Here is an 11,911-nt window from a genome sequence, read left to right on the forward strand (position 1 = left end):
AAAGTAATAATTCTGGATTCCCAGGGTTTTTAGTCATTTGGTCGTTCAGTACATACACATTGAGCAGTGTAATCATGAGTATGACACGAAGTCGCTGGGTCCCATTTTTCTCATCTGTTTAAAGGGAAAAATAATACCTGCCTCTCCCCCACCCTAAGGTGTCAGGAAATCAACTGCAAGTGTGTTTGTTAGCCACTTCGTGGCGTTTGTAGCATTGAACAAATTGTTATTACTACTTTGTTATTAATTGAACTGGGAAAGTTTTTAGCTAGAGTTTTAAAAGATGGCTGAGATATCCCAAACTACTTAATCCTCATTAGGATTTACATTTTTCTCAAGCTCAACTCATCCAACGAATTCATTGCCTAATATTATCCAATGAAAATACTTAGATAAGTCCAGAATAGATTTTCTTGTGTACCTTTACTTTGTCTGCATCCTAGAAATTAAATCAAGAGAGAGAAGGCTGGTTTAGAGGAATAGACTGATGAATAATTGGCATTCGTGTGTTTTCCCTAAGGAGAACAAGAATTAATAGAACAACACAGAAATGTGCCTGCTTTGCTGAAGTACAAATTGAGGTCAGACGCAGACAGAGATTGTTCATGTAATGACCACCATGATGCACTTTTATTGCTTCCTAAGGTGCCACGGCTTTAGAAGCTGGTGAGCATGGATGCCCTGCTCATGTTTCATTAACATTGTTCCAGGAGCCTGGATTGGAGGAAAGAGCTAGGGACAGACCTGGGCTGGAACTTCTCTCCACTTACTAACAGTGTGCCTGTGAGCATGGTTATACATGTACAGGAGGGTCCTTATGTTTTGATCAATGTGTAAAATGTATTTTGCTACAGTTGGCTATCTCCCTGCTGTGGCAATATCTAGAAGATGTGGTACAGTGTGGTATTGAACTGGGTTGACATACTCAGAGCAAGACAGCGGGAGCTTAGCATAATGTCAGATCAGGACCAAGGAGAGAGTGTGTGATTGTTTATCACTCCTCTATTAATTTGTTTCTTCAGCAAATATGAGGTCTGTGATGTTCTAGACCTCAGCATTATAGGAAGAAAAACAAGCAGATGATATTCTTACCCTTGTGAAGTTGACATTGTACAGGGGAAGATTGGCATTAAATAAATTGTTTAAAGAAATACCCAAGATATTTACATAATTGTGTGTTGGGAGGGCAATAAAGGACATAAAGAGGAAATGAGATTCCCCCATCAGAGAAGGCCTCTGAAGATGTCACACTTGAACTGAGACATCACCATGTGCATGTCAGCCAGTGCCAAGGACTAGGAGCTATGCTAGGCAGAGGGAACTCTGCGTACAGAGGCCCATGGGCAACAAAAAGCTTGGCATGTTTGGGCAACAGAAGGGAGGCCTTGAGCAAGGGGAGGGTGGTATGCCGTAACATTGGACAGGTTGGGCAGGGGCAGATCATGCAGGACCTGGAGAGCTGAAATAGCCTGCTGGCTGAGATGGTGGGTGGCCTGCACTACAGTCAGCACGATGAGAACAAGAGAAGGGAAGGGGTTTAAGATGTGTTTGAGGGTACGAGTGACAGAACTTAACGATGGATTGAATGTCAGGAATGAGGAAGAGAGAAAAACTAAGGATGTTTCCTAGCTTGAGCAACTAAGTGGATGGTGGTACCATTTTCTGAGGCTTAAAAGTTAAATAACTTGCCAACCCTCACTCAGCTAGGATTTTGAAGTCTATTCTGTGTGAATTTACTTTTTCAGTTTGTTTGTTTTTTTTTTTATCTAAGTCAGACCATTAGGTTAAAGCTCCAGAATATTGTCCAGATTTGCAATTAAGGTATCACCTAGATTAAATTATTAATATAGACAATCCTGAGGTTCAGGGTTAAGTGATATTGTCAGACCCTGGTATTTCTGATCAATAGTACTATGATGGCTAAGTTTATCTCAAAACTAATAACCAGAGTCTTGGCAGTGTTTTTTCTCATACATACAAAAGAAAAAGTGATTTTCTCCTTTCCTCTTGGGCATAATGTTTTTCTGGAGTTTTCCTCAGCCACAAGGTAGTTTCTGCTGTAATGTAAGGTTAGATTATAAATTGTCTCTTGTAATCCTGAGCTAAGACCACAAAGCCCAAACAATAAGTTGTTTACAGTGTTTTCGGTCATGCTTGGGCCTCCACCCAGGACGCAGGCAGGTTTCTATGGAGCGGGAATAGTGACGTTTCAGTGATCCTAAACACAGCCTGCAGCTCTCCTTCTGCCACCTGGGGCTCACCCATTTTGGCCCGGTCTAAGAGTCTATTGTTGACACAGGCAATTTCCACTTTCTCAAAGCAGTACATTCCTGAAATCCACATCAGGAGGTAGATTTTATAGACCCATAGAAACAATGGGATCATGTTCTTGACAGAGGAATCAACAGGCCATGAATCTTCACATGTGAGTGAAGCAAAGCAGTCACCCTCTAAATCTCTCATCCAGAAGCCCCTTATTGAACTGTAAGCCCCTGAACCACTTAGGATACCACAAGGAACAACAACAATAAAAAATCCAACGTAAAAAGCCTTAAGTAGTCAAGTCATTTAGTGTCTTGCAGAACAAGAGCAGGATGGGTCCAGGCTGGTTCAGCAGTTCTGTGATGTCTCAGGGACTCGGGTTCCTCACCTCTCCGCTCCTCCTTCTGGACACAGAGCCTTGACTCTGAGCCATAGCCCCTCATGGTGCAAGATGGCTGCCACAGCCCCGGGAAACACAGGAGCCACAGGAGGCCAAAGAAATGGGTTGTGTTCTGCATCATGTCTCTTTCAGTGAGAAAGCCTTTCGCAAAAGCCCAAGCCGACATCTCCTTAAGTGCTTGTCCATGGCGCACCCAGTGCCCCCCTTTTAGACGCCAGGACATTATCCTAGACCTCCCCCTCTCCTTTATTTCCATATTCTCTATGACCTATCCATTCTGGTCTTAAGTAATCTGTCCCCGACCCTCAATCCCTGTGTTTCCTACATTAATTCAGATCCTCATGAACTCTCCCTGTTCCCCCTGCTTCCAGTTTATCTTCCACAAAGCCACTGACGTGATCTTCTAAAACACAGATCTCGTCATGTCACTCTCCTGCTTAAAACCCTTCAGTGGTTCTTAATCACATATACAATTAAACTTCAAAGGTTTTTTTTTTAGCTATAGAAATTACCTCTCCCCTCTTTAAAAAAAAAAAACAGAACATGCAGCAGTTCAATAAAGCTAACAATGGATGTAGCGCTGCTGTGGCTGAAATGGGGGTGGGGAAACGGCTTGTAGCTCATCCAGGTGGATCCCTTCACCTCCCTCACATGGAGACCCCAAAGCCTCTTCTGGATCCCATGTTGTACGGGCAAATGGAAATGCCTAGCAGGCAGTTGACATGGACATCAGGAGTGTCAACCAGGCTAGCGGTGTAGGTGAGATGGTGGTGGAAGCAAAGGTCAGGGCCATGATCTCTCGAAGTGCACAGAGCGAGAAGGGGAGAGGGCCTCTGAGAGACACAACTCCAAGAGTTGAACTGATATAACGCCCCCAAGCCATGTAACATCCAATAACGCAGTGTCTCCATTTCACCTTTCAAACTCCAAGAGTGTGCCTTATGGAGAACCTGTGCTCTCATTGTGATAGACAGGTTAACACAATCAGATGCTTGAGGACAAAGTGAGGATGCTTGAAGACCAAAATGCAACTAATATCAAAAACTGAGAAGAATGATTTCTAATCATATGAATTGTCCATCTTGTGCTTACATTTTCATTCTTACAGCTCTTTTTAAGGTGAAAGATTTGCTGTTGCTTTGATAATCCTGAGATTAGTCTTTTCTCCTTTCACAAGGCTTTTCACATCAGACATCCTGAGTTAACCAGCATTTCATGTGTTTCCATTTCTGATCAAGGCACTTTTGAGTTAACCAGGCTTTAGAATGGAATTTCCAATAGGACTATAATAGCTGAAAATGCTAATTACTCTCCGTGCTCTTGATATCAATCTGTGTTTATTCTTTATGTCTATTTAAGAATTCAGTCTTTTTTGTCATTCTGTGCAGATAAAAAGCAGTTTGCATTCTGGTATTGAATCTGACCTTCTTAATGAGGAGGTTAAATATTAATGAAGACTAATTGATGAATAATTTTAACAAGGAAAGGCATTATCGGTTTGAAGCCAGAGCTTAATGGGTTGTGCGTTTCAGCAGGTATTTGCATACTCAGTGACACTGTCAGAAAGGGGGGAGGAGAAAGGAGAAGGGCTGGACAGAGGGCACCGGGCAGGTAAGAAGGACGGCCTCAAACTAGACCTGACTGTGCAGCTCTCCTTGCTTTTATCCATTCTCATTCCATGAGGAGTCTGAGGAGAGAGAGCTCGTCCTTTTGTGTCTTGTGTGGGCTCCAGGCAAAGAGCTCTTCCCTCTTGCTTCCCTTCTGACTCTGACCACCCCAATCCCCCACTGCCTGTCGACATGGACCTCATTTCTGTCCTCATATTGGGTTTTCCTGCGTCTGCCTTTACAGTCCGCCCGCATCACACCCTGGCGCCGACCTGTTTCTGGCCGCCGGTCTTTGCTGTCAGACTTCATATAGGCTAGTTTGTATAGGCTGCTCCCCACCGCTCCCCATGGCTCCACAGGACCTGGTTGTTGGCATCTGTCATTTACTGGCCCTTCCAGGCCCTCCTGCTTGAAAATCCCACCCGACCCCCATCCTTCCCACTTTCAACAGGGATTTCACAGAAACTCAGCACCAAAAAGAAGCAGAAGATAAATATCAATTGTCTGAAGCTTCAAGCTGATTCTGATTCTCTCCGAATCCTTTTAAGTGTGATATGCATTTAAATCAAGAGTAGAAGAGACAACAATGATTTGGGAAAATGATAATGTTATCCTAGCCTATTTCAGTGAGACTCCAACATGGTTAAGAAAATTGACTGTCAGATCTGATCCGTGTTGTTGAAGTGAACAGCTGTCATTCTCGGAGTGGCTGGAGTCAAATTGTCACCCAGCAGGAGCAGTTTTAATGACTGAAGAACCAGTAACCACGAGAAGCAGCCTAACCTCAAAGCACCGCTGACCTCCTGTATTGCCTCTCTCTCCTGTTTTGCAGGCACAACGTGTTTGATTGCTCTGTTGTCAGATAAAGACCTCACCGTGGCCAATGTGGGTGACTCACGTGGGGTCCTGTGTGACAAGGACGGGAATGCCATTCCTTTGTCTCATGATCACAAGCCGTACCAGCTGAAGGAAAGGAAGAGGATAAAGAGAGCCGGTGAGTTTGTGAATGTCCCCGAGGACTTTGTGCTGTCTTGTTCAAGTGGACACGGTGGCTTGCTGGGAGAGCCCCTGGGGGAGAAGATGTTCCTTTACCCAGTGATGAGTAGATCAGTACAGAGGCTGCTGCTGAGGCAGCTGGGACTGGACTTTGTAACATTTCCTATCAAATGAGTGGCCACTGAATTTGCCCTTCTTCGTGGCCACAGATTCCAAAAGAGCCCAAAAAAAGCCCTTAGTTTAAAGGCTAATGAGATCTTTGGGCCCCTGCTTGCCATACCCCGCTTCTCTCCAGCCGTGCCAAACTACTAACCACCAAATGAACCATGGAGCTGATAACTCTGTGCCTTTGCAAGTGTTGTCCCCATCGTCTAGTGGGTAACAACGACCTTGTCCTTTAAGACTTGGTTTAAGGGTGTCCTTTTGGCAGCCTTCCCTGTCACCCCCTTCAGTCTTTCCCCGGCATCCTATGTGGACCTCTTGGGTCACCTTTCACGATGTGTGGACATACCTGGCCCTCTTATCTGTCTTGCCTTCCTGACCATGAGTTCTTTGAGGCAGGAACTTGGTCTGTTCCTCTCTATACTCCCAACACTGAGCTCAGTGCCTAATATAAGTACATATTTCAGTTCGGGGAGGGGGAGAATCCCTTTTTCACTTTTTCAACATCTAGGGGCTGGGGGTACAAACTAACATCTTGGAATTGAGAAACAGGTAGGGAATGTAGTAGACAGACAGACATTAACAATAAATAAGTAAAAACAGGTAAATTATCTAGTATATTACAAGGTGATAACTGCTATGGAGAGACACAAAGCAGGTTAGGGAATGGGGAGTGTCACGGGGTGGTCAGCATAGGCCTAACTAAGGTGACACTGGGACGAAGACTTGAAGGAAGATTATCAGTTGATGATTACATTTTCATAGTCAATTTTGGGGGGGATTCTTTTCTACCCGTGCAGGGGAGGAGCCCTTCCCTCCCCAGACTGACAACCACAGCATGTAGCCTCTGTGTCACATGCTAAGCCGCAGGCCCAGCTGCCGAGGGAGCTCAGGTACCCTGTGTCTCAGCCCAAGAAGGGCCCCTGCTGCCTGGGGGAATCTACAAGCTGACCCTCAATGTCTACACGTCAGCTTCTGCCCAGAACCTAATCAACATTTGAGTTTTCTTCACAGTTGGAAGCTATACTGTTGAGTCCAAAAGCGTTGAATTTTATTACAACCTCCTGCTTCAGTGACTGCTTGAGATGCAGAATAATTTTTAATGAAAGCTTTGGTCAGGTTTTCTGTTGATGGGATGGAACAGTGTTTTAAGAGCATCTCTCGAGCTTTGACGAGCTCCCCTCCTTACGAAGACAGCATCTCCGTCCACTGTGACCCCGGACTTAGGATACAGTCAGCCTGCTCTTGAGGAAGCACAGGCAGGGATGTGTATACGGTACAGGTGGAGATGCCACCTTAGCATCCAGCCCTCTCTTCTGAAATGTCAACCCATTTTATCCTCTCTCCTCTTCCCTGCCGTACCCATCCACCCTCCCCCACCCCCGCAGTGATTATAGTAGCAAATTCTGACAGCATCTCCAAGGACGTTAATCTCGCCTGTTGTGTCAAGGGTGTATTTTACATCAGGGCTTAATGGACAACGATTGGTTTTCTTATCTTTATGTGTGTTTTCTCTGACCTCAGCCTTCCCTTCTGGACATCTCTCCCCCTCCTGTTTTGTGTGACAGTACGCTGCAACCAGTTTAGGTCAAATACACATTGGTCTTTCTGTCTCCATTCCTTAAGCTGTTTCCACAACAACAGTGATGTCAGCTGCCATTTACTGTGTGCTCGCTCTGTGCTGGGAGCTAAGCTGAGCACTTTACATATACTTTCTCTTTCCCTACCTTACGAGGTTGATAATGTTATCCTCATTTTACAACCAAGGAAGTGGAGCCTCAGAGAGGCTCGTGTGCCCAAGGACACACAGCTAGTGAATGGTGAGACCAGAACTGAGACCCAGGACAGTGACTCCAGAGGCCATGCTCTTGCCCAGGAGACCACGCTTCCTGGAATGTTCTCGTACATCCCTGCCCATGGAAGTCCTACCCGTCGTTCAAAGCCCAGCTTTAATGCTTGCTCCTCCCTGATTATCACAACCAGAAATCTTCGCTCCCTCCTCCCCATCTGCCTACAGCATTTAGCAGGTACTAGTCTCTCCCCGAAGAAATACTGCTTTGTGCTTGTAGCTGTTGATACAGGTGGCTTTTCCCTCCTGCCAGGTTGTCTACTTCTTTATAGAAAGGTCTGGATCTTGTCTAACTTTATAGCCTGCAAATTGCCCTGCATGGAATATATATTTAATAAATATCTGACAAATAATATGCGAATGGACAAAGTTCTAGCTCCCTTAAAGAAAAAATAATAATAGATAATACTGAATGCATGTTACATGCAGGCACTGTGCCAGGTGATTAATATGGAATAACTAACTCCTTTATTTCTCACAACTCCTCAGTGGAATAGGTACTGATATTGTCCCAATTTTGGAACCAAGGAAACGAAGGATCAGAAAGAGTTTCTCATCCAAAGTCACACAAAGCTAAAAGTAACAGAGCCAGGAATCAAATCCAAGCAGTCTGCCCCGAGAGCCTGAGCCTTTAACAACTGTGCTAAAATACACCATTCTTTAATCCTGATTCTATTTGGGGAGGTGTTTTGAGATATCGGCACACCCAAGGGCAGCCTCAAGCTAATGATGGATCCCAGTGGTTTTCTCTGGTACCATCCACCTGCCTTTCAGTGCTGTTTTGCTGCTGTCCCTGGATCCCCACCCTAGAGCTCCCTACTGTCAGTCACCGAGCTGCCAAGGTGTCCTTAAGTTAAAACTGATGCCCTCACCCATCCATACCTCCTACCCTCAATATTCTTATTAATTTGGTCTTGAAGGCTTTTAAGATACCAAGGATGAGGGCCTGAGGATCTACCTGTAGAGCGTCAAACTTCAAGCCATGCAGAGGAACGCTGTTCCCTCCTGGTAGCGCCAAGGTGGGGTGAGGGGAGCACATAGGTCACGTGCAGTAGGTCAGCCCTTTGCAGATGCACGCAGACCACACCCGGGGTGTGAGAGAGCAGCTGGTCAAGCTAATGGGCTCATTCTATCTTTCCAGGTGGTTTCATCAGTTTCAATGGCTCCTGGAGGGTCCAGGGAATCCTGGCCATGTCTCGATCCCTGGGGGATTATCCGCTGAAAAATCTCAACGTGGTCATCCCAGACCCAGATATCCTGACCTTTGACCTGGACAAGCTCCAGCCCGAGTTCATGATCTTGGCATCAGATGGCCTCTGGGATGCTTTCAGCAATGAAGAAGCTGTTCGATTCATCAAGGACCGCTTGGATGAACCTCACTTTGGGGCCAAGAGCATAGTTTTACAGTCATTTTACAGAGGCTGCCCTGACAACATAACAGTCATGGTGGTGAAGTTCAGGAATAGCAGCAAAACAGAAGAGCAGTGAACCCTTTGGGGTTGCAGCTGCCTTAGACTACAGGACTTTCAACACACTGGTCTCTTTTAATGTAGTGAAAGGTGTGGGAGTTACAGTTAGGATTATCCATCCCAGACATGGGGTTCCCCATCCCCGGCCGTCTTAGGTCTATGTGCCGTGATGAACAGAAGGTCCCCTTGGCCAATGTAGTTGAGAGGCTGGAAAATGGTTTCTTCGTGTTTTCCCAACTCTTTCATCCAATGTTCAAAATATATAAGTATATAGCTGTAGAGTCACATGTATGAAGTGAATGGCATATGTGCCATATATTCTCCTTTTACGATTGTTTTCAAGATCCCTTACAGGGCCCTCCAGGCATCAGACTTTGTGTCCTCTCATTGGAGCAGTGAGTCAGGGCCGATGTGGCCACACCCTTTGCTGAGAGGGGCAGAGCTGTCCTGAGAATGCTTTGCCCTCCTGAGCCCAGGTTTTCTGCCCTGCAGCAGCCCTGCAGAAACAGATTCGGAAATGGTTTATTATTCCGTGGCTGCTCTTGGAGGCTGAGGGACATGGGGAGGATGAGAGCCGCTTGCACGGCAGAAGTAACCTTCTTCCCTCGCTTTCTTTATTAGTTAAATAGACTTTGTGTACCACCTGACCAGTCTTTGTGTGTTTATCCTAATCATGCATGACCTTAATCTTTGGCCTACACCTTACCTAATGTAATAGGCAGCTGTTAAACTTTACCACCAGACACCACGATTTTTTTACATTACCAAGTGAAAAAAGCAAATCACAGTACCATAATTCCTTCCACCTTTAAGGGTAGATAGAGGAAACCATGGCCGAATAAGTCACAGCGCCCTTTGGGAGGTCTGCTATTTGCATTCAGAGAGAACGCTGGTGAGGTTGCCATCTCGAATCGAGCTCCAGCTGCCCAGTTTTGTGCATTTTTTCCTCTCCTGTTCTAGTAGCTTTCAGGTGTCTCTGAAGCAGCGTTCTGAGAAGCAGCGGTGTAGAACTGCACGTGTGCGCCCTGAAGCCGAGTACAGAGTTCGCAGACAAGTTCTGGAATTTGGTGGTAAACTACTGGGATGTGCTCCTGCTAGACAGCGGAAAGGCAGCAGTCTTTAACATTTGGTTGCAAACCACTGAGTTATTTTTGTGGCCAGACTAGCTGCTTTTCATTTCTTATCACCAAAGTCACATTTCCAATCTCAGTATTTTATAAGTTAATTACAGAAAATGCTGGGTCATCCTGTTTCCCTGGCCGAGGGGCTCAAACAGCCAAACAAGATTTTCATTGCATCCCCACCCCTCTGTGTCTGAAACGCCAGGGCATCCACCTGGTTTTGTCCTTCCAGAGTGAGCATTTGCCTTTATAGCTTCTCAAAGGCCCCATTCACTGGCCACCTCCTGCCCACCATGCCGCTTCCCTGCCTTCTTCAGCTGTGGAGCTTTCCTGAAGCGGGTTCTAGGAGTGAACTCAGGAGGATGAAAAGATTCCCTTGTGGCTGCCAAGGACTGTAATCTGTCTGGATTCCTCTAAGCACTTAACCTTTCTTTGACTGAAAGAATTAATAGTGGTTTCCCAAGAGACGTGCTTACTTTGGTAAACTATAACATTAGAATTTACAGTATGAGAATTAGAACATCGTTTGTTTTTCCTTCTTTTTTTTAAGCCATAGAATGTTCTAGTACAAAATACCTGCCACTATGTTAGATTGGAGTATCTGCCTACTGAGAGACACTGAACATTTGGATGTGTGTATTTGAGGCGGGGGTTGGGAAGGGAATGTGGGAAACATGCAGGTTGTGATCAGTGATGGGACAGTCAGGCCAGGAGGCCTGAGTTTGCTTGGTGATTTTAGGACGTTCTGATTCTGGAGAGTTACCAAAGCCCACCCTCTAACCGGAGTCCAGGAATAAGCAGTGTCAGTGTATTACTGTACGCAGTTAATTTTCCTTTTTTATTTTTAACTTAACCCCAAATTCATAATAACGATGGAAAGACATTTTTAAATTCTATGATCATTGTGATTGTCTAAAATGAAAACGGTACTACTGTTTTGGTGACAATGAAGGAGAAAAGCGACTAAGTTAGTAAATTAGTGTTTATTTGCCCTGCAAAATGTCTTACTAGATGGTGCCGAGTGCAGGAGTGCATGGCTTTCCCTCTGAGGTTCACAAGGCATCTTCTAAACTTTGCTTTGTAGAATTAATTCATTTCTGACTTTAATCAAGTAGTGCGTGTATTTTTTACTCCCTTTCTGCCTCTTTTTCTCCCGCTTTGGCTTGTAGATTCTTGAAAAACAGAAGTTCTAGGCAAAATAGTAGCAGTTTGATTAATAGTTATGTCTCAAATCAGGCTACTTTGTTCCCTTCCCCATCCTCCTGGAGCTCTCTCTCCCTGAGCCGCCTCCAGCTGTCGGGGGTCTGCAGACATCACCCGGCATGCCCTGTAGCTCACCGGCCAGCCACTCCCATTTTCCAGGGACAGGGAAGGTTGAGTCTAGTTAGGGAAATTGATTTGAGAAGTTTGCATGTGAAGCTTCCCTAAACAGCACTGCCAAAGCTTTGGAATTGTCACCCAGACCCCCTAGCCTGAGTTCGCATTGCCAATAGCCCCCACGGTGCCAAATTTTGGAATGGTTTTATAGTCTTTTAGAAATGAAGCTGGGAACCAATGATCATGTGCTTATGAGCCCCCAACAAGATGCCAAGCCCCGGTCTTCATTAATGCACTGCTCTCCCGCTGCTCAACTGGCAATTTGTACTCTTAAAATGGGTTGGGATTGGAGGGTGGGGGGAGAGACAGGGAAACTTTTTTTTTAATTCACTGTATTTGCAATTCTCTAATAAAAGGAATAAATAATACTTATATGGAAAACTCCAAAGCTAGTTCCCAAGACCGGCATTTATTTCACACGACCAACTTGCCCAAGGCACTTAACTCTGAGGTCGCTGTTCTAATGCAACATGACTGTACATCTTACTGGTAACCAGTGGCTACATTCTATTCCTTGCCTTGGACTGAAGGCATTGGGCTCTAGAATCTTGTCTGTGTGGTAAGATTATTACAGAGTGTTTTATAGAGTGATGGAGCATATGTGATCTGGATAATTTAAAACAGGTCTTATTTCATACAGCTGTGATGATTTCAAGTCCATGAACATT

The 11,911-nt window shown here is 45.2% G+C and overlaps 1 protein-coding gene across 1 annotated transcript in view; it reads left to right on the forward strand.

The window, feature by feature from the left end:
* Positions 1–11,640, forward strand: part of PPM1L (protein phosphatase, Mg2+/Mn2+ dependent 1L) — a 303,263-nt gene extending 291,623 nt beyond the window's left edge. The window contains exons 3-4 of the mRNA XM_068546191.1: positions 5,102–5,263; positions 8,418–11,640. Of these exons, the coding sequence (XP_068402292.1) occupies positions 5,102–5,263; positions 8,418–8,764 (509 nt within the window). The 3' untranslated portion in view covers positions 8,765–11,640. The remainder of the gene's footprint in view (positions 1–5,101; positions 5,264–8,417) is intronic.
* Positions 11,641–11,911: the final 271 nt, after the last annotated feature.

The sequence above is a fragment of the Eschrichtius robustus genome, chromosome 6 (genome assembly GCF_028021215.1).
Source record: "Eschrichtius robustus isolate mEscRob2 chromosome 6, mEscRob2.pri, whole genome shotgun sequence".
NCBI classification, from domain to species: Eukaryota; Metazoa; Chordata; class Mammalia; order Artiodactyla; family Eschrichtiidae; genus Eschrichtius; species Eschrichtius robustus.